This window comes from Silurus aristotelis (genome assembly GCF_946808225.1).
Source record: "Silurus aristotelis genome assembly, chromosome: 26".
NCBI classification, from domain to species: domain Eukaryota; kingdom Metazoa; phylum Chordata; class Actinopteri; order Siluriformes; family Siluridae; genus Silurus; species Silurus aristotelis.
This window is the reverse complement of record NC_139599.1, coordinates 2263581-2287012: the sequence shown is the minus strand read 5'-3', so window position 1 is coordinate 2287012 and position 23432 is coordinate 2263581. Positions and strand designations below refer to the sequence as shown.

At 40.4% G+C, this 23432-nt stretch overlaps 2 protein-coding genes across 3 annotated transcripts in view; both read left to right on the top strand.

The window, feature by feature from the left end:
* Nucleotides 1–23432, top strand: part of trim32 (tripartite motif containing 32) — a 161377-nt gene that overhangs the window by 14613 nt on the left and 123332 nt on the right. The gene's annotated exons all lie outside the window — the stretch shown is intronic.
* pappaa (pregnancy-associated plasma protein A, pappalysin 1a) overlaps nt 1–23432 on the top strand; it is a 93654-nt gene that overhangs the window by 21825 nt on the left and 48397 nt on the right. For both annotated transcript variants that reach the window (XM_083531245.1, XM_083531244.1), the window contains exons 8-11: nt 4372–4870; nt 15593–15721; nt 15852–15943; nt 22829–23025. In XM_083531245.1, coding sequence (XP_083387371.1) covers nt 4372–4870; nt 15593–15721; nt 15852–15943; nt 22829–23025 — 917 coding nt within the window. The remainder of the gene's footprint in view (nt 1–4371; nt 4871–15592; nt 15722–15851; nt 15944–22828; nt 23026–23432) is intronic.

Sequence of the window (23432 nt, the reverse complement as noted above, 5' to 3'; positions counted from 1 at the left end):
CGGCTGCTTTGAAAGTCTGGGAACAAGGCAGCTAGTAATGTGTACCATGCTTACACATGGCTCAACTAAAAGACTGCATATTTACGTTTGGAACCTCACACTTTCCCTGCTGACCCTCCTGTGCAATTCACTATAGTTGTTGTTTTTTTAAAGACCTGATGCTACCAGCGATACGAAAAGTCTCTTTATAACAGGGTAAATATTTCTTTGCATATCTCAGCAATGTTATGAAGCTGAGGTTAGAGCGCAGGGTCAGCCATGATACAGCCACCCGGGAGCACAGAGGTTTAACGCTCAAGGGCCCAATAGTGGCAGATTGGCGATACCAGGGCTTGAAACCCCCGACCTTCTGACCCGTAACCCACAGCCTTAACCACTGAGCTACCACCTCTGTTTATATTTATGTTATTAAAGCATAGCTTTATAACAATGTTTTATATTCAACATCGATGACTCCTTTATGTGCATATATACAGTTATAAGGCTCTAGGTTGAACGGAAGGTTGTGGGTACAATTCCCACCAACACCAAGTATCGCTACTCTTGGACCCTTAAGTTCTCTGTATCATGGCCGACCCTGTTCTTTGACCCCAGCTTTCAAAGAAGTACATGAGCAGTATAGGGACATAAGTGTTTTCAGACATTTCAATGTGTATGAGCCACTTTTCAAAACAAAAGTGCGGACATGGAGCATTTTTAGAATAATGTGCTTTTCAAAATGAACCGAATTTCTGTAGACGTTGCCTTAGGAAACGATTGTGAAAGTGTTATTATTCATTCATATTAGTGGAAAAAAAATGAACCATTCAAAAGCAAACATTACTGTTTAACAAAGGCCCAATGTACAGTAGGAATCTTTCAAATAAAGTGTCTCCTCAAAATCTCTGTTGTTTAGAATTCACCCACTGCAAGAGCACTTCTCCTGTTTTCCTCCATAAAAGCGTTGACTATGGAAGTAGTTGTATAAATAAATTGGTTTGACGACTCTGGGCATGAAGGTCAGTCTGAGACAGTGAGACAGTGTACCAGCTGTTACATCAGCACCAGGTTAGTGTACGGCTTCTAGGAAACGAGGGGCCACCAGCTCTCCCCGAGTGCAGCGTACGTGCTCTAGGGCACTTTTCATCGCCCTCATTATTTCGCCATCCAAATACCATTCTGCCACTGCTGCCGCTTCTCCGGGCATCGTCCTGTTCCCACATGATACAGGGAGGTCAGTATGAACAGATGAACGCTCAACCTTCAATCCACTGCAATTAAGCTGGACGCCATCCAACTGTGGTTTCCCCACTTTTTTTCTTTCTTTCTTTCATTCTTTTTTTTTTTCCTTCCTAAAATGAGCACTTTCCTAGACAAGCTTGTGGCCCCATGGGATTAGCTAATCAAGTAAAAATGCGAGCCACTGATTCATGGAGGAATTCTCAGGTCACCTGAAAAATAGGGCCTACTGCTGCAGACGCAACTGAACCTCGACTCGAAACACCTCGAGGAGGGAGCGATTAGTCCACTTTGGAACAATTTGCATAATAATTAACATTCATTTGTTTTTTTAGATGACTACCTAGCGATTACAGTGATTACAATATTATACATATATATATTATTTGTAAATGCTCAAATAGGAAACTACACCTTCACACACACACACACACACACACACACACACACACACACACACACACACACACACACACACACACACACATACCACAGTGCACCCGAAAGCATGCTTGATCAAAGAAGTTTTGTTGCATCTATTATTATTATTATTATTATTATTATTATTATTATTATTATTATTATTATTATTATTTAAGTTTGCTCTTCGCTGGCCACACACACACACACACACACACACACACACACACACACACACACACACACACCTAAAATATTACGTGTTGATGATGTGGCCTGGAAAGCCAATTCCGTGTGCAGTGGAATTTTGTGTGCTACCCAGAAATGAGGTTAGCAAATGGGTTTCGCTGCTGCCAGCTTGGATTTGCACAAAGGAAAAGCATCAGCGTCTACCATTCTCCCTTCACCTTTTGATGAATGCCGTGGACGTCACTCCAAATACGGCTGGACTGTTGCACATAAGGTGTAGCCGGAGCCTTGAGATGAGACACCCACATCACCGGGCAGCCCTGTTTTCTAGCATTCTGCTGAGGGAAGCATTATGGTGGGAAAGTGCAAGAGGAAAAAAAAAAGGGAGGGGAAAAAAAACAAAACAAAGCGGGCTTGTTATTAGAGTATTATGTGACCTTGTGCATAAAATAAACCGTTTAGCCACAGAGACTTGGTATGCGGCCAATTTGTGGCAGGTGATTCGAGTTCCTCGGTGTTCACTGCACGTACTAGCTATTATATTCCCATTGGTTACACTCATGCTAAATTAAAGGTCATAATCCGAATGCTAATCCTAATTACACTTACACGTACATGTAAAACTTTGCACGCGCTGTGTTCGAGGCTCGGAGGTGAGCACTTTTCAGCGTCTCGCGTACGTATTGCCTTTTAACGACTTATGAGGAATTTGATCTGTCGACCGAAGCACTTTTAGCACGTTACAGGTTCGTATTCCAATATTTCTCCAGTAATAGAATCTGTTTGATAAGCAGAATATTTCGAATAACAATGGCTTGGATCCCACAGTCGGAACTGCAGAGTTATTATTCTTCGTCTGAAATGTTGTCAAGTAAAAAAAAAAACAACAACCCAATATTCCTCGCTGAATCGGAGAAAATGTTTGTCGACGGACCTCAGCCAAATTCCTTTCTGCGTGTGATCAAAGGCATTACACCATTTTTCCGGATCATCAAAACACACACATGCTCCCACAGCTATGCTTTTAGACACTGATATGCACACGGCCTACAAAATTCCCCTGGACTCGAGGGATTCAGAACGAAAAGAAAATGTCTTTCATAATTTCATATATTGCAGCTGATAAAAAGTCTTCTTAATAAGTATTTATATAAAAAACAGCTACAGACGAGATCCAAAAATCTGTCCACTGTGTCTGATATTTGTAATAATCCATAGCTAACAGCTTATTTTTTATTTTTACATAATTAGCATTTATTATTATTATAATAATTAGCATAGATTTATTGGTGTCATCTGGGTTATTTAGCTAAACTTGCCCATTGGTGTGAATGCGTGAGTGTGGCTGTAGTGGTCCTTCATAGTATATTCCCACCTTTAATGCAGATTTCCTTGGATAATCTTCGGATTCACTTCCAGCCTGATCCAGAAAATTAATGATTAAACTCATTATAACTAGAATCCTGATTGCCACTGGAGATAGCAGTGCAACAGCAGAAGAAATACCTTTGGATTAGCAAAATAGCTATCCTTGTTTTCTAAAAACGTCTGTTGTATGCACCTTAAGGATGTGCATCTTCATAGCGATTTGCATCTTGATGTGTAGCTGACGTACGATACAATAAAAATACATATGAAGCAGCGACCGAAGCGATGTGGAATGATTCACCACTTTTATTTCTTTGCTTCTGACTTCTGACTTCTAACGCATGGACCTTTTACACACATGCCTTTGTAGTGCAAAGAAAAATGATTCAATAAAACCAGACGTTCTCTTTTCCTGTTGTGTCTGCGGAAAGTTACAGCTCTACCTCTGCCATGTTAATCTGTATTCTATGCGACTCTCAGGACACGCCTCGGTCTCCGTAGTGTTGTCGTGCGTCATATTCACGTAGCAGCAGCGGTGCTGAGAGAACGCGCTCAAGACACAGTTTAGCGACGAGAAATCGATCTACATTTTTCGCAGAAATTATTGGTCACTTTTTTAATAATAAAAGTATAGCGCATTTACTAAGGTTTACAGTCAACAACCGATAATTCGTGGCTCGGAAAATCTGTGGGTTCTTATTTGGAACCTGACTAACAGCAAGTTAGCAGCGGGACCAAATGTTCAGGAACGTTAGGAAAAACATTTTAAACTATGTAATTGGTCAAATACTGTATAATATTACGTTTATAAAGTGACATAATGTCTAGATGAATTCACTAAGGTACCATAGGGGCTGCGGGGATGCGTCCATAATTCGTGGATTTTCGGAATTTACAGTCTTAAAATGTAACCTCTGCAAGTTCCGGGGGACCACTGTATATATAAATAAATCAAATTTTACTGATGCAAATATGTGAAAAATTATGAATCACAATACTAATGCCAACTGTATCCGAAGCATACTTTCTAAATTGATCATCGAGCATCAATACACCAATGTGAATCTGTGAATGTTACCATCCCTAATGAATGCTTTCCACAGAAAATCACAACAAATACTTTTTTGGAACTGTTACATGTGTATAAACAAGCATCTGTTATCTTTCATCCCTCAGGTCCACCAGATGTGGAGCAAGTGTGTGAGCCAAGTGTTCGTACCTGGAGCCCTCACAATGGCATGGAGGTGGGCTTGGTACCACCACCATGCCCCCTTCAAGGCTGCATGCTCCAGCTGGAATTTGCACACCCGGTAGTACCCGAGTCCCTCACCGTCTGGGTGACGTTCTGCTCTTCAGAGGAGACAGCTCTTCCTGCCATCCACAACATTATCCTGCTTTGCGTAAGTGGGCATAACCTGTCTCTGGGACCCAGCGATGTGTTCTGCGACACGCCTCTGACCATCAAGCTGGATGTAAAGGAGAAGGTGTACGGTGTGCAGTTCTTCACCATGGAGCAGCACCTGGAGATTGACGCCACTTTGCTCACATCCAAGCCCGACTGCCCGCTGTGCCAGGATTGCGAGGAGTTGCGTTTCCGGCTCCTCCGCCAACCGCCGTTCAGTCATGCTCCAAAAGGCATCGAGCTCAGTGACTCTGTGCGAAGATACATGGACAGGTAAGAAATCGATCTTCAAGATTCGGTTAATTCATTTATAAGTCATTGACAGAATAATTACAAATAGTTACATTACAGGCTGTTGGAAAAAGTAGGGTGTGGTTTGTCAAAAAAGGGTGTGTCTCAATTACTACTAAAACTGACTAAGCTTGAATGGGGAGGAGGAACAAGTCACATGTTGCTTCTAGACAACTGAATGCAAGTGCAATACACACACCGATCAGTCAAAACATTATAGCATTATAACATTTTGAAGTGAAGAACACTGATGATCTCTTCATCATGGCACCTGTTAGTGGGTGGATATATTTAAAGCAAGTGAACATTTTGTCCTTAAAGTTGATGTTAAAAGCAGGAAAAATGGGCGAGCGTAAGGATTTAAGTGAGTTTGATGAGAGCAAAATTGTGGTGTCTAGACGACTGGGCCAGAGCATCCCCAAAACTGCAGCTCTAGTGTGATGTTCCTGGTCTGCAGTGGTCAGTATCTATAAAAAGTGCTCCAAGAAAGGAACAGTGGTGAACTGGCGACAGGGTTGTAGGTGGCTGAGGCTCATTGATGCATGTGGGGAGTGAAGGCTGGTCCATGTGGTCCAATCCAACAGACGAGCTCCTGTAGTTTTGATTGCTGAAGAAGTTCATGCTGTTAATGTTTGATGGGTCAGTAATGTTTCTTCAGCATAAGGGGGACCAACACAATATTAGGCAGACGAAAGAAAATTTTAGAATGATATATACATCAGAGGTGTAATCTGTATATACCTGACCTCCAGGATAAGAAAAGAAAGGTGCTGTATACTTGTCACCTGTATTTTACAGCACAGCAAAAGGTTTCTTGCCTATTCCAGCGATGTTAGATAGCTGGGGTCAGAGTGCCCCTGGAGCACAGAAGGTTAAGGACCTCGCTCAAGGGCCCCAAGGAAGGCAGTTTGGCGATACCCGGGCTTAAACAGCTGACCTACCGTTTAGTAACCCCTGAGCCTTAACCACTGAGCTACCACCTTCCCGTGTATTCACACAACTACTGTAGATTTGAAATACGCATAACTTTTCCTCTGAGTAAATATTAACATTACCATTGGACTCAATGGAATTGAAAATCTTTGCATGCATATTCAGGACATCGAGGTTTCAAAAATTTTTTAAAGCAATCCTTTTTCTACCTTCCCTGGAAACTATTTCATGTCTGGAATCATGCTTTTCTCATCTGAATTGTTCGATGTAAACTTATGAATCATGGTCCTCTATGTTGACTGTTTCAAGATGTCTGTGATAATTGGCTCTTAGGAAAGCTGCCGTATTCCGATTCGTCTCTGTTGCCAAAAAAAGAGGATTTCAGCGCAGAAATGTTATTGACTTTGGATTAAAGCTTTGGCTCTCGCGGTGGTGCTCCTGAACTTCATGCTGCTCTGACAAGAAAAGGCCTTTATGCATCTTCACCTTCTCCTATAAGCGTAGAGGTATTATTGGCCCACCCTTTGGTTAATCCCCGTACTAACACAAACCACATTTCCAGGGTGGGAGATGCTGATGGTCGCAGTATCTGGGGTGTCTCTGGATCTTTGGGTTTGCTTTCCACCCTCCTTTCTAAGAACTGTCAGAACAGATTTCCACTTGGAACTAGATCTGGGTGGCTGAGGATGAGAGGGGCTCTGGGTGGGTGAAGCCGAGTCAGGTTGTAACCCGTGTTACATAATAGATGTCCACAATAATTCCAGTTTACGCAAGAGAGACAGAACAGCACCATGGAAACTTTAGTTGATTCCCCTTTGCTGTCTGGTAATTGACGCACTCAGGCAAGTGATACATTAAAGAGAAAACCCTCTTGCTGCGATTTTTCTTCTCGGGACGTTCACAGCTTCATGGTACCTCACGGATGGCTGAGCAGGCAACGTGAAATGTCGAATTTGTTTGCAACTCGGAACATCAATTCCTCTGTGGTTTCGGGACTACGACGAGCAATTTAGCATTGACCTGTTGAAGTTCTTTGAAATCTGAACTGCTCTGTCATGGAGGTACTGATTCTATGTCAGCATCTGCGCTCCTCAAAATGTCATTTCCATCCATTTTTCTTTTGTGATCGGTCCAAAAAAGCTTTCATCATTGACTTTGCTTACTAAAAACAGCTACGCTATTGTTTTCCCTCGACAAGCCACACTGGATGAGGTTACTCGAAATTGCTATCATTTTTGTCGTTGCCTTACTCCGACGCGCAGATGTACAGCTCTTCGTCGTTTTTTTCCAGAGCGGCATCGTATGTCCAAAGCCAATGGCTTGAAAAGTATTTTCTGTTTATCAAGTGCTATCACATTATCAATCATGCTCAAGTTCTTTTTTTTTAATCTGTGTGATCCCAGAGGAGATTTTTTATGGTTGGATGAAATGCCCAGCTCAGACGAAAGAACTTTGTGTATATAAGTGTACACTTTACACACAGAGAACTATATTTTCCATATGGAACAGTCATAACAGGAAATGGCAAATCCATCTCCATTTCCACAACACAGAGTCCCTCTCCGGCTCTCAAACAATGTTAAGCATCCGTGCTCTCTCTCTCTCTCTCTCTCTCTCTCTCTCTCTCTCTCTCTCTCTCTCTCTCTCTTACTCACTCTCTTTTCTTGTGTCTCATGCATTACTCCAACTAAAGCACAGTAAGTGCTCCATTCGCTCGTGAGTCATAGGTGCAAACACATTGTACCATCGCACCTAGATCACTGCCAGGGTTTAAACGATGGGCTGCTATCAGAGCTACAATGACATATTACCTCATTTCATGCCATATCATCAGCAAGTATTTATGCTTTAAGTGCACGGACTTGTCATTAGTGCCTGCGAAATGTCTGAAGTGACATCATTTGACACATCATCGAGTCCTCCACTCTGGAGCTGTTGAGTGTGTGACAGAAAGCCACGACTAATAGAATACAAATGAATCTGTATAGTGCGGTGTTGAGCTGGAGGTCGAAGCTGGTGTGCTTACAGATATGAACATCTCGAATTGTCGAAAATCTCAGATACTGGAAAAATCTGGCTCTTCGTACTTATCTAATGAACTATACACCATAATGGATTTTTCTTATATACCAGGTATTGGGCAACGATTCTTATTTAATATATAATATATACCAACGACACAATACATTAAAGATGCATATGAAGCAGCTGCCGATGCGATACGACTCACCCCTATTCCGATGCAGTGTGATCCGATTTAAATTCAATTCAACACAATATGTTTCAGTAAAATGCAATGTATAGAAATATGTTGCTGTTCAATTAAATATGGTACTGATAGTTTGCTTTCATTTCTTTGGTTCAGATTGACAGCAGATCATCAATTTCCTTAAGTGCCTTCTGACTTCTAATGCATGGCCGCTTTCACAAACACGCCTTTGGTGCGGAAAAAAATAAGAACAAAGATGAAATCAAACTAGATGCTCTTTTGCTGTTGTGTCTCCAGGAAGTTACAGCTCTACCTCTGCCATGTTAATCTGTATTCTATGTGACTCTCAGGACACGCCTCGGTCTCCGCAGTGTTGCGATACGTCATATTCACGAAGCAAGAGAACACGCTCGAGAAATGGTTTAACGACGGAAAATTCGATCCACATATCAAATATTGCTCACACATTATTGGTCACTTTCTAAATAATTACAGTATATTCAGAAAAATGCACCATGTCATATTATTAAGAAACCAACAGGTACATCTTTAACATTTTCGACCATTGGATAACAGATTGGGACTGCTTTACCTGCTTTTCCTTACATGCCATATATAATACTGATAGATAGATTTGTTACCATAATTTAAGATTTAAATGAAAGAAAATGCCCTTCCTGTAGCAGAACCTTTTAGAACAACTAAAGGAAGTTAGCTTTGTCTCCATCTAGAAGTGAATTATTATCTCAGTATATGGACATCTGGCTTTTGTTGGCCATGGGAACGAGGTATGACCTTGTGATCTCTCAGGCAGAATGATTAGACAATTATACCACAGATTTCAGGTCCCTGGTATTTCTACAGACTTCCTGAATCAAGTGTTTCGGCTTGTTTTTTTTCCCTGATAAAATGCAGCAAATGAAAAAAAAAAAACAAGCACCTAACACTGACACTTCGAAAGAACCATTAACACCTGGCTGGGCGTTCTTTTAAATCAGCATTTCCGTTAGCTAGAACCACATGCATGAAGGGCTATTTATCCATCAACCCACTTTGAGTAAAGTCTTAGATCTTTTTGGATTGTGTTAAGGTTTAAATCAAATCTGTTCTTCTAACAGAAGTTTAGCTGAGTGCTGGGAGGACCATAAAATTCAAAGCCTCACCCGATGTTTGGTTTAGAGAGCGTAGTAAATGTTCTTGCATGCTAATTGGTTCGAGCAGTGTGCTTGGATGTTGAGGTGTTAAACTGATGGTCCACAGGAACTTTTAGTGTTTAACCAGCTCTAGAAGTTACAGTTCAATGCCTGAACATTTTAGCAATGATATGATGAATTAAAATGTTTGTCCAAGACTGCTATTATTAGACTAAAGCAATGGAAGTCGTTCCTGATCAGTAGACTAGCTTTGTTGCTCCAGTAGGGGTTTAAGAAATCATTGAAATTGAAGAAACTTTCCATGTTAAACATGACAAAAGGGTTCTTCCTGCCTCAAGGCCCAAGGCATAGCTAGCTTCTTCAGATAATATTTGAGAAATGTTTTTGTTTCCTGTCTGCCGACCATTTTTCTGCATTTCTCTTTTCTTTTTTTTCTTCCCCCCAAAATGCGCCAAAGATGCTTCCTCGCCATCCTGTTGTTCTTGGCAGGTAGTCTGAAGGAAACCTCATGCGGAGTGCAGTTCTGCTATGAGGAATGCTATGAAAAATCCAGAGGTTTTCATACCGCTCAAAGAGCCGGAGAGTCAATGAGATCCAGACACTCGCTTGGTTTTTCTGAACTCGAATCGAGTAGAATGTGCTCGCTTATGGAGGCTCAATGAGACAGTGTTTAGAGAGTATTGCTCATGTGTGTTTCCAGAATGGGACAGTTACAGTGAGAGAAGTGAGCAGGCAATGGAGCATGCCATGCATACTTTTGTGTTTGTTTTGTGTTTGTGTTACTGTATGTTAAGCATCAACAGGTTGTCCATGCTTAAATAAACATGAAGATGGCTATATTTTGCCAGTGCCAAAGCCATGCTATAAAGCTAAGCTCAAATGTGCTAACTACAGTTTTAGATTAGCAATAAAGTTTTCTTCTAGACTATATGCGATGCCACAGCTTTCACAGGGCTTTTGGAGCCTTGGGATTGTTTAGACAATTCATTTCTGTAGTGTTCTTCTGACCCGGAAAGCCTCTTTTCCTTTCCGTTTTTTTCCAGAGCTACAAACTCAGGAACCGATCAGGGTATCACAAATACAGGGTGGTGCAGGGAAACAGGAAATTTTGGAACTAGGACCCTGACCCAGACCTTAGGATGTTGGCAATTTTTTGGGATCCAGTGCAAGCTTGTTTCGAACCCCTCGCCATTATGTATAACGGAGCAGTGGTGTGGTGCGCAAAGGGAATTTCTAGTTAGGACGTCATGATCGTGTCCCGTCTTCTCGTGCGGTTACAACACGGGTGTGTCGTTTCGAAGAAACGGGTCGACACATCGGTGATGATGCGTGTTGTGGAACGGAGCGAAGAGGTGAGGGCTTCTTACAATGGCAGCTCGAACAGCCTCGATCTTCTCTGGTGTTTGAGATGTTTAAACACCACATGGGGACTTCTTTTTTTTAAGAGTGAACCCATTTCTTGGAAATGAGCAGATGGAACACCATCATGACGTCCTAGCTGGTAACGATGCCGAAATTCCCTTTGCCCAGCATTCACACTATAACCATTCTTATAAAAGGTTTTACAGCGAACGCTGATTGCGCATTCCTTCACTGCTCCATTATAACTAACGGCAAGTGGTTAGAAACGAGCTCGCACTGGTTCCAAACAATCGCAGACGCCCCAAATTAAAGAAATTCCGAGTTTCCCTGCGTCACCCTGTAGTACGTAAATCTTCTGAAAGTGTAAAGGTGTTACAACCCTAAACAAGGCCCTGAAAGAGGCTTTTACTTGTCAGGTGCACTTTACCCCACTATGAAACTTTTACTCTTTACACATCCCAGGTGTTAGGAAGCACAGGGACAGAGCACAGGGTCAGCCATGATACAGCGCCCCTAGTGCACAGAGGGTTAAGGACATGATAACTGTTGTTCTACATGCTTAGTTTAAGTCGGTGACATATTGGAATTAATGATTCTGTTAACACAATGCAAATCGTCCACATTTTTTTCTTTCTAAATGATTATTGATTCCCTGTACCTTGGAAAAATTCTCTTCCAGGATTCCACCAGATGCACCACTAAAGAACCTTATAAGGCTTTTTACATAGCTAAAAAAGTCACTGTTAAAACCTTGAACGAACCAGAACAGAACCATTTCTCTAAAGTTATTAAGGTACTTTGCAGTTGTTTTTAAAGCTCATGGCTATTAAATCATAATTACTGTAGTTACTGCCCTTAGTTCCAAGGTTCTATGTAGTACCTTTTAAAATTGAGAGACTTGTGGATATAGATTTCACTTGTTTTTTCAGCTTTCATTATCAATGGATGTTGAGGTGTTAAACTGACAGTCCAAAGGGGGGTTTAGTGTTTAACCAACTCTAAAAGTTATTAGACTTTATAATGTTTGCTGTCTGCTGAGTTTTTTTTTTCTCTTAGTTCAAAGAACCATTGTGCAACCTTGAGCAAGGATCTGAACCCTCATCCAATGATTTCACAGAAACTATTGTTCTATGCTCTTGAAATTTTTTTGCTTAGCTAAGCATTTCCACACACATTTGTCGTAACGTTCTTTCAAGAAAGTTGATGAGTTCGTCAAAAAAAGACAACACTGTAGGGTTCTAGATCCAACCGGTTCACCTGTCTAGAGAAACGGACTTTTCTATAAAAGCAATGCTGCAATGCCGTGCGCTCACACATGCTTTTGATCGTCTGTTCATTTTTTCGCGCTCGGAACACGAGACACACTGCAGAACAGTCCATGCGCATTCACATCAAGCAGGGCGGCAAAACCGAGGCTTGGCTATGGGAGTGAAAGGTCTGTTCATACTCACTCTAGAGCTTTCTTTCTCCTGATTCGGCAGCTGTTGCAACAGGCGCTCACCTCCGTTCCCCTGTTCAAGCTGGTCGGGTTTGGTGTTGAAACTGTTGCTGCCTTAAACGCAAGAATTATTCGGAAGGAAAGATCACCATGTTGTAATACACATTTTTTGATAAGAAATCATAAAATCTTCAACTCAAAGAGATTTGAGCAAATACGCCTTTTGAGAGTGCGCTTGCATGGTTTGGCCTCTTTAAGGTGTGTTATGGTAATTATGTCAGAGAAACTGCGTGTTCTTGTATGTTTGATCATTTGCACACACTCACCTGTGTGTGTGTGTGTGTGTGTGTGTGTGTGTGTGTGTGTGTGTGTGTGTGTGTGTGTGTGTGTGTGTTTTATTTTGGGAGAGTAAAGGAAAAAGTAAGGAACACGTCATTCTAAAAAACGAGTATCCTGCAATAAATCTATTGACACATTTGAACACAGAGCTTCCTGCTGCGTGTGTGTGTGTGTGTCTGTGTGTGTGTGTGTGTGTGTGTGTGTGTGTGTGTGTGTGTGGAATGTCTTGTGAATTCTCATATTTTTGTGCATTCTTGTTTAATTTTATGTGGACTTTCACTGGGGTGGACTTTTTTCTCTTCTCGACCTCACACTTGGCTCGGGCACAAATGCAAAGAACTGCATAAAAATAAATAAATAAATAAATAAATAAAAACTTTACCGTTCATCTTAAGTGCTAATTTGAATGATTTGTTTAGCCGCTCATTAAAAGTTACTGCTTCCCTGCCCATTAGAGCAGGCACCTTATAACTATGCTGACGGCAGCGTTAAAAACTTGGCCTCGCCTGAACCTCCTGTGTTTGCAACAGCAGCCGCCGTGGCCGAACCACTCCGCTAATTTGGCCGCGTCGTTTTTTGCTAATCAGCAGAGAGAAAGGCTTGTGTTCCCTCTGGGGAAGCCGGCCAACGTAAATGCAAATAATGAGGCCTTTGTATGTTTTTTTTCCCTCTTTCCTTCCTTTCTCTCATTCATTCTTTTATTACAAGCTGATGTGTGTGTGGTGTGTGTGTGTGTGTGTGCGACCGCCTGGACGTGTTGTTTTATTGACGTGTGGACTGTAAGACTACAGAGCTGATGTTGGAGAAGCCTTCTGTCTGTGTGTAGCTTTGTGGGTGGTTGGCATGTGTGCATTTGTTTGTGCGTTTGTGTCTATGTGTGTGTGGAGGATTTTTGTTCCGAAATTAATACTACTTGATGGTCTGTATATGACCTGCTATTCAATCCCAGCATGTGCCTCTGTCAATATTTCTTCTCACCACACCAACATTTTTTTTTTCTTTCATTCTCTCTGTTTTTTTTTTTTTTGGCCCTCAGAATTGTTGACCTGTAGCTTTCTTTCACTCCCCTGCAAGGTCCACTTTCTCGGACAGTTCAAACACAAGCAAATGCTCTGATGCTCCGTTACGAAGGCTGGATGTTTTCTCTCCCGGTGCATGTCTTGTTTTTTGGCCAACGTGGTTTGGATTGAGTTACTGTTTTGTGGAAGCCCGGGCCATGACTGCACGCCAGCTATTTGTTTGTGTCTGAGTGAAAGCAGTGGAACACTGAAAGAGACGTGCTTACTCGCACCAACATCAATCGCATTCGCCCACTCTCTTCGGTTCCCAGCGTAGTATCGGTTTCAACACAGCACAGCTGCAGGAGGAAGAGGGAACCCTCTATAGCGATGTCTGACTTCCTATATGCTGTATCGTACATCTAATTTCAACCCTGCTCTATGATCTATATGTTGGAAGATTCAATTAAATTTCATTTTTATAGCATTTTTTAACATTGCCTCAAAACAGCTTTACAGAATCTAAGAATTGCAGAACATGTTCAATTATGTTTAAAATTTTGTGTATTTAGTCCTGATAAACAAACCTGGGGTGAATGTGGCAAGAAAAACTCTCTTATGGTGTGTGAAAAAAATCTTAAGAGGAACTAGACTCAAAGGGGAACCCATCCTTATTTGGGTGACACCAAGAGTGTGATTGTAAATCCCAAACCCTGGAGAGTACAAAATTTCACGTGATTATGAGTAATGTCATTTCTAATGAAGAGGTGAATCTAATCTTAGATGAAGATTTGGCTAAATTTATAACAGCTTTGTACAATGATCAGTTTAAGCTACAGGATCTCGTCTGTTGGATCGGACCACACGGACCAGCCTTCGCTCCCCATGTGCATCAATGAGCCTCGGCCGCGTACGACCCTGTTGCTGGTTCACCACTGTTCCTTCCTTTGATAGACACTGACCACTGCAGACCAGAAACATCCCAAAAGAGCTGCAGTTTTGGAGATGCTCGGACCCAGTCGTCTAGACGTCACAATTTGTCAAACTCGCTCGAATCCACAAAAATGTGAAAGCAACAGTTTTAAGTTAAATGTGCATAAATGATCTATAGTCATTTTTTTTTACCGTTGATGTTTCTGCTCCATTTAACATTTATTTAACACTGCATTTGATCCTCTAAAATTCTTGACTGGGTCTGCATTCAGAGTGGACAAGCCCTGGCATAGCCGATTTCAGCAATTCACTAGTTTGGCAGCTAAAATCTTTCCTTTCCTCTAAATGACTTGCTCTGATAGGCAACCGAGACTGTCAGTTATTTTATTGCTTAATAAAGTGCTTTATTGTTCACATTATTCATTCAGTCAGTTTTTGTTCCAGATGTTTTAACTTTTATATAATGTTTGGAATTTTGTATTCATATGCATAATTGGAAATCAAATGTGAATGAAACTAAATCAGAGGATTTTTTTTTATTTGTTTATGAGCATTATGAATAAAAAAACAAGGCCCAGATTTATTTTCTATATATTAATAGTTAAAATATGTGTAGTTAGTTTAAGCTAGAATAAAGTACACGTCTAGACATTTAGATATCAGAGCAAGCATGGTTTGCACTAGAACTGGTACTCAGGCCTAATGTCCTGCTAATGTCTTGTCTTCCAAATGCAAAGGAGAAGAAAATAATCTCATTGGCCGAGTGAACTCCTGGATATGGGCTAAAACACGGGCCGCTGAAGAAGGTGACTGTCCAGAGAAGGATGTCATTGCTTCATTTCAGTCTTTCAGTCATTTAAGTCTACAGAACCCAAGATCTGTTTTAAGTGCAGCTCTTGGATCGATTCCATTCACTCCCTCCAAAGCTTGCACTTCGTATCAGCAAGCATAACCGAATGCAGATGAGCTCCGAGAGGCCAGAAGTCGAAATCCATATGCACGCTAATTGTAATGCCTGGTTGGAACCCTCGAGTGATGGCTCACGAATGTGAAATTAAATTATGATGGTTTACAACAAAGTTGACCTAGGATTAGAGAATTACAGACTCGTTTACTTTGGGCCCGTAATGGGATTTTGGGGTCATGAATTTTTAAGGAGGTTAAGAAGGCACTTGTGCCAACCAGAAACGCAGCCAAGAAATAAAAGTTTGAGTTGAAAATTCTTCATTAAGCCTGCACGAGGCATAAGAAGCTCAAGTAGTGGTACAGAATGGATGAATGTGCTCTTTTTGCTACTACGTCCTTAAAGTTATTTTACATTTTTTTGGGTGTTTTTAGGGTCGTGGTGCATGGCGTGATGTACACCTACCAGGTTCAGACGATCTCCAGATGGGGAGATAGTGAACCATCTCCTCCTCTTTCCCACCGTCTCGGAGCTCCATACTGCGGAGATGGGATCATCCAAAGGTGTGTTTATGCGACTCATCTTCCGTTTCATCATTATCAATCAGGCAGAAGTCCATCCAAATGTGGGATTAATGATGATCACATGCATGCTGCTTTGTATTCCGGTCCTATTCTCGTTTTCGCCCCCAAGGTCCCAAGGAGAGCAGTGCGATGATAAAAACACCATAAATGGGGATGGCTGCTCGAGTCAATGTCGGAAAGAAACATTCTTCAACTGTGTAGGTGAGTCCACAAATCCTGATTTAAATTTTTTTTTTAAAAGATAGCTCAACCTTTAAGTCCAAGGGGTTGTAGGCTACAAGGTTCTTTCACCAAGAAACATAGACTGGTATTAGTTCAACATCATATAGATCAACACGCTTAGAGGAGAGCACTAACAATTAGCTAGCATCACTTTAAATGGTAGGCAAGCAGAATCTCTGTGGCAATGTTGCATTCAACATCTGCCTATTTGTGCTTCCTATGACTAAATGTGCTTTAATGTGATTGTTACTACCCCATTTGGGAAACATGGGCTAACAGACACTGACGGTACATCTAGCATCTATGCAACAAATAACATACGTAGATAACCTGAGTAAATTCCAGTCAGGAGGACCCAGACTAAACAAACAGACCTCATGCAACATTCACAAAAATTTCACACAGATGTGGGTTCTTCTTGTAAAATTCTGGAAATAACAAATAGTCCTGACTGAATGCTGGAGAACATAAAAAGCAGACCACATTATTCAGGAATCTGAAAACCACTGAGGTACGTGATTGGACGGTTTTATTCCAATTTGTTGTGTTGGCGTATAGCTCGAATGTAACCATCATCAGATTCACTTTCTATTCGTGTACATGACGTGAGCTACAACAGCAAGTAAAAAACTGTACGTGAAATTTACAATTTTTCAATTGTTGCCAATTCTAGAAATATCCCTATAATGATGTTGATCCAATGTTCCCCAGTTACAACTCCAATTTATTGTTGAGAAACTACGTTTCATAGAATCCTGTTATTAAATGGGTGTCTAGACATTACAGACACAAATAAAGTCTGATGGGAAGTAGTAGAAATCATTGAGTGTATATCTAATTCAATTAGCCAGAGGTGGAAAGAGTAATAAAATATTCTCCTCAAGTAAAAGTTACTGTTACTTCAGTGAAATTTTACTTAATTTTAAAAATAAATGTACCAGTCTAAAAATCTACTCAAGTACTAGTAAAAAGTCACTCTTTAAAATTCTTTTTTTAACAGTGGGGGTGGAGTGGGATCGTTCAGAAAGGAGCACGGGATATAAATCTGGTTCTAATTAAAGGAGCACCTTTACACATTAAATTGCAATAATAAAAAAATTGTCTTCGGCCTGAGTTTAATGTGAGTTATGCATTATCTCAGCTAAAAAAAATCCTTGTAATGTCGTTTGTGATAATGAGAGAAATCGCATATGCAGATTCAGAATTCAGACATCGAGCTCACGCACTGAACAACTTTCGTTCCATTTCGCTTACAGCTGGCTCTGCATCACTGGCATCTGTCTTGTCCGTCTACGTCTACACTAATAAGGATAAATTAGAAAACGGCATTTTTGTCTGAAAACGCTGTCCACAAAATCGTTCAGTCGTCAAAATATTTTTTTTACTTTTCGCCTCTTTGAAATGTCAGAGCAAACTGCGTCATCGTTTTTTTAAAAAAGGCCATTTTCAAATGTATCCACTTTGGAGAGCATTCTTTCAAAAAGCTATGTTTTCGTTGACTGAAAAACACGTCTCAGTGTGGACGAAGGTGTTTTTTTTTTTTTTAATGAAAGAGTATTAGTGTGGACATGGCCTCTGTCTCCATCTTTCTTTCTTGTTAGTTTAGTGCGTTTGTTCTCGGCCCATCAATCAGTGCAGTAGTTTCCCCGGGGGATTTTTTCCCCCTTGCGTTATTTATATAAATTGTTTTTTTTTTCTCTGTAATGGATATTATTTAAAATGTAGTTAAATTCAATACTTCAAACAAAACATACTTAAGTAAAAGTAAAATTACAGCTTTTGAAATCAATTTAAAATAAACTACTCACTTACAGAAACGCGAGTAAAAGCAATTTGTTACTTTCTGAAATGAGCTTGCTTTGATAATCAGCCAACAAAGCTAGCATGAAGCTTAGCGTGAAACATTTACATCAACCAATCAAATCACACAGATTTAAACAAATAAAAAAGTATGATCACGACTTACGGTTCGGCACGCATGTAAACCACGGATTAATTGCTCATTTGTTTTTTTTACTTATTAACGATCGCAAAATGTAAGTTTTTTCCTGCCGATATTGCTTATTAAGTCATTTTGTAACTACACAGAGCATTTATGTTTTCATGTGAACGCAAAGTGTTAATCGGTCAACAACAACGACTAGCAGAGGAGCTTGAAAGAACTTGAAAATTATACATGTTATATTTGTCTCCTCCCCTTTTTTGCTGATCCGAACAATTATACGATCCGTAACACGAAAACCTTAATGTTAATAGAACGGTGAGTTTTGTGATCCATTGCACTACTAGTAGCTCCTGAATATACTGCGTATAGCTAATGTAGATTTATGACTCTCTGATGCGAACGTAGTTGCATATATGACCCTGACTGTAAGCTCATGTTAAGTTAAACAATTAAACAATAATCCCAGTCTCACATGTGCCTTTAGATTTGTCCATATCCCTACATGCATACGCTTTGGTTTCTTTCTTCCACATATTCTCCATCAGTGCGACATTCCCATCAGGTCTGGAAGACATTTTATTCAAAAGAGCAGGCCAACAAATTCAGAACGGATGCTTTGGCACCTTGTCTGCTCCTTTTTCTTTATGCATAAAAGGAGGCTTTTCCTCTCGTCTTTGATTTTAGCCCGAGGAAACTCGCGTCACGTCGAGTCTGCAGCACGGCACATATGGAAGTCGTGTGCGGCGTGCTTGTGAACATGAAATTAACATGTTTCGTCAAAGCGGCACATGTGAAGAGTCACGTTGCCCGTGATTAGAGGCGTCAGTAGATTTCGAGGTGCCTCGGGATTCAGATTACGAAACACTGGCAAATATCTAAAGCGGCAATGACCTTCTATTTCCAGCCAGATGTCAACTTTTTTTACATCTTGTGCAGTTCTTGTGAGATCTGTTCTCATACAACTATCACAATACCTACAAATAAAAAAAGTGAAAGCCTGTGAATGTAATAGAGCCGTCTTAATTAAAATGATAATTAAATACGTTTTAAATACTAGGTTTGGCCCATTTTTTCAACCATCGATCAGCTTCTATTTCACTTCATGTGATCCTCAGAAATACTTCACATTCAGAACCCTCTGCCAGTTAACAACCCCTGGCATAGCAGATTTGGCAGCCATAATCTTTTTTTTTCACTCTAAACGGCTTGTTCAGATAGGCAATAGAGGCTGTTCTTTTATTGCTTAATAAAGTGCTTTATTGTTCGCATACCTTATTTTTTTTGCGTCATTTTCTTTCCAGATGTTTTACATTTTTACGAAATGTTTTGTCTTTTGTATCAATACCCATAACCGCAAAAGTAAATGCGAACAAAACTCTTGACCTTCTGTCACCAGCCAGATGTCACCATTTATTTACATCTTGTGCAGTTCCCTTGATCCGTTCTCATACAGCTATCACGGTACCTGTTATTTTCCTCTGTCTGCATACTTTCAGTGGAACTCACATCTGCGTAGCGGCTTGAATTGTTTGTAGAATTCACATGGAAACAGTGAAGATCATCTGCTCGTCTGTCTTTTTGTCTGTGTTTTCCTACAGTAACTCCGGGTCTGCCTGCTTGAGTTCGCAACTTGAGTTGCGATATTTGATGTTAAATTTGATGCTCTAATTAAAAGGTTGATCACATGACAACACCGAAAGTGTAAATCTTTTAATTCAGGTTCAGCGTCAAACAGTTTCGCCAAAAATAATATGGTTCTTGTGTAAAGCTGCTTTGAGACAATGTCTTGACTTGACTTTAAATCAATCTGGCAAGATAGCAACATATTGATTTTATACTCCATTAGCTATCAGAGTTGAAGATAGCGATCTTGAGTTTCCTAAATTAAACGATCTATGTCTGCTAACAAGTGGGTAAAACCAATTTTACCAGCATGAACTAAATGATCTAGATTTGACCCAGAGATTTCAAGTGGGATCAATTGCACACGTATGATTCGCCTTTAGTTTAACTTAAAACAATGGTTTTAATGAATACTGTAACAACACTATTCCAGGATTAGCCGACCTAGCTTGAACTGTGAATAAACAACTACTGTATTTATAATCAAAACCTATAGTGATGTGTGCTAAAAAGTTGATTAAATCCATATGCTATTTTTCAGCATTAGCTACACTAGATAGCTAAAAAGATTAGCATTTAACTTGGTAGAAGCCTCTGGCATACATGTTAAGAATAAACTTATATTGACTAGTTTATATTTAAAATCTGTTTATCTCTATAAAGCTGCTTTGGGACAGTATTTGTTGTTAAAAGAGCTATACAAATAACATAGAACTGAATTGAGGTAGCTTAGCTTACATTAGAATTGTCTTCTAGAACCTAGAACCTGCAATAGAGCTTCTGCACCGAAGGGACCTCCTCACCTTCTCAGTACCTGACTTTACTGACACCCTTGTAGCTGAATGAAAGTCCAGAAGAGTAGAGGTTATTATGAAAGTGAATAAGGACTACATGTGGAATGGAAGTTTTTGTAAAGCATATCTCAATCTTATAGTCAAATTTTTGTTCATATAATGTAGCTGATATATCAGAGTTGGAGAATTCGTAGGCAAAGTACATCAAAGTAAAACTACTTTACTTTAGCTACGTCCAGCATGAACCACAATGTCAAATATTTTGAAAACTAGCCTGAATGTTTGCTTGGTACAGCAAACATTAGCATTGCCTTAGCTGTAGCTAGCAGAAGTATCATGCTTGCTACACTTCAGTGGATTTTGTAATTAAGCCTGTTGACAGGGTATTAATGTGGGAATTAATACCAATAGCCAGGTAACCTGAAGCGACACTTACACAAGATTAGCGGTGGTAGAAGAATAGAAGAAGGTGAATCATGTAGCGAGAAAAGCACTTTGCATCTCTGACACCATGTGTGTGTTTTCTTGCTAACTGCAATAACTGCGACGTGTGTGTGTGTGTGTGTGTGTGTGTGTGTGTGTGTGTGTGTGTGTGTGTGTGTGTGTGTGTGTGTGTGCCCCTTTCGGCAGCCCCACATTTCAAAATCGCCAGAACTAAGCTGAGGGGAGCATTGGAATTTGCGTAGAGGCCTACTTGGCACAGCATTTCTTTGTCCCCCTACTGGAACCCCTGACTCTGGGAAGCGGGGTTGAGGGGGTAGAAAGAGTGGGATGGAGAAGGAGGGAGTGAGAGATGAGAAGGATGCAGCCGAGGGAGGAATCAGTGAAGAAAGATTGATTGAGAGGGAGAGGATGGAGAGAATATAGATGGAAATGGTAGAAAAACTGGAACAGGGGGAAGAGAGGAAAAACGCAACAGTTGAGCAAAGGATGGATAAGGAAGCAGGAAGGCGACGGAAAATGAAGGAGACTGTAAAGACTCGTGTCTGGAAAAGACATCTCTCTACTTTTTTCTCTTTCTTGTTCTCTCGCTCGATCTGTCTGTACATCTCGTTTCCTAAAAAAAAGAATGTACGATAGACCCCTAATCTGACATCATATCCTATTACTCTCGTGAATCCTGCCAGAAGGATGCTCCTATGTTTTGCAAAATATATCTCATTTTTTTGTCATCATAAACCAATCTTCTCTGACCTGGCAGTGGGGACAAGTATGTTTACTCTCCTCCTCCTCCTGTTCTCCTGAAAAAACCAGGGATGACACCAGAAAGGCTTTGTTTATTTTTCAAAGTACCTACTAATAATCTTTGGCACCAACACTTCCTTGACACCTTTTTCTCCCGTGTTGCTGGGTTCAGACTCGTCTTACGGATTTTCCTCCTGCTTAAGTGAGAAGAATGAAAACCTAGAACTTCCTCAGACATTCCGTCATTTTTAGTGAGTTTTAAGTATTTATAAAAACCGCTAGCTAAACATATGACTCGTCTTGGGGTGAGATTTGAAACGTTGTCCAACAAGGTATGTAAGAAAAAAGTTTCCAAATTTTTTTTATTCAGGTTTAGATCTAGCTGCTGTGGTTTGCCTAATTAGCACCTATGCAAAACTAGGAGGTGGTAGCTCAGTCGGGGGGAAGGTGGTAGCTCAGTTGGGGGAGGTGGTAGCTCATTGGTTAAGGCTATACTTTTTTGTCTAAAAAATCTCCATGACTACACTTTTGTTTTTAATCATTTTCCAAAAGTTTCTCATCCACACTGAAACAAAAAAAATCAAATTTTTCTAATGTATCCATTTTGGATTGCATAAAAAAAAAAAGAATATAAAAATATGCATTTCAAATGAAAATGTATTGTAAGTGCAAATGTTTTGTAAATGTATTAGCATGTATTGCCTAATGTCATTGACATTAAGGGCCTTGCCCAAGGGCCCAGTAGTGGCAGTTTGGTGGGGTTCATGATAAAAAAAAATATTTAGAATATTTTTTATTTTTACATTTCACAAAATTATTAAGAGGATCATAAAAAAACAAATCTGATGATTTTACTTATTAAAAAAATATATGAAAGTGATCATTTCAAGATTCGGAGGATCTCAGTAAGCATACTATGCCATAATTTTTTTGCAGTATCGATATTACATTGTTATATAGGGTAGGTGGTGACTTAATGGTTATAGCTCCGAGTTTCTGATCGAAGAGTCAGGTTTCAAGTCATTGTATTGCCAAGCTGCCACTTTTGGGGCCCCTGAGCAAGGCCCTTAAACCTCTAGGGGCGCTGTATCATGGATGGCTCTACGCTCTGACTTTAGCTTCCTTACATCATATAGAAAGAAGAAAGCACTGATACTGTAGACTCCTTCCCAAAATGTTCATTTAATATTTGTCCTCACAGAAAACTTCACCATCCATGAGTTCTTGCTGTAAAATTTCCACCAGTTGTAACACTTTTGCATCACTCTTAACACTATAAAATGTAACACAACTTACATGTTGCCTTGTCTGTCACAGATGAACCCAGCATATGCTACAACTATGACGGGGATGGAGTTTGTGAGGACTTTGAACGGGAGACGAGTGTAAGAGACTGTGGTCTGTACACCCCGAGCGGTTTCCTGGATCAATGGGCCACGACAGTGGAGACGTCCCATGAGGAAAGGCTTTACTGCCCAGCTGAGGTGGCATCCGGATACCCTGCGATCACCAAGGTACAACTTGTTTTATCACAAATACGTTTGACACAGATGTTGTAAAGTGAAGGCCATGGTTTTAGAAATTTCTATAAGTGTGTAAGTTGTACAATAAGCAGATGTTTACACTGAAAAGTATCCTGACTCCAATACGGGTGTCACGCTCTTTGGAGGAGGCAGTAGCCCCTTGCTTTCTGTCTGCCGACTGTTTGTCTGGCGACAGAAGTGGCTACTTTTCCGTGGCCCACTTTGTATTCAAATTGTTTTGGGGGCGTTTTTTGCTGTCACCTAATACAAACTCAGTAATGAAAACGTTCAAACTAAACCCCATTTGCTTGTTGTTAAATGTGATCTCAACAAACATCTCATCATGTCACCGTGTGCAGACTGACATTGGCATTTTAATGGAGATTCTTTTAGCAAAA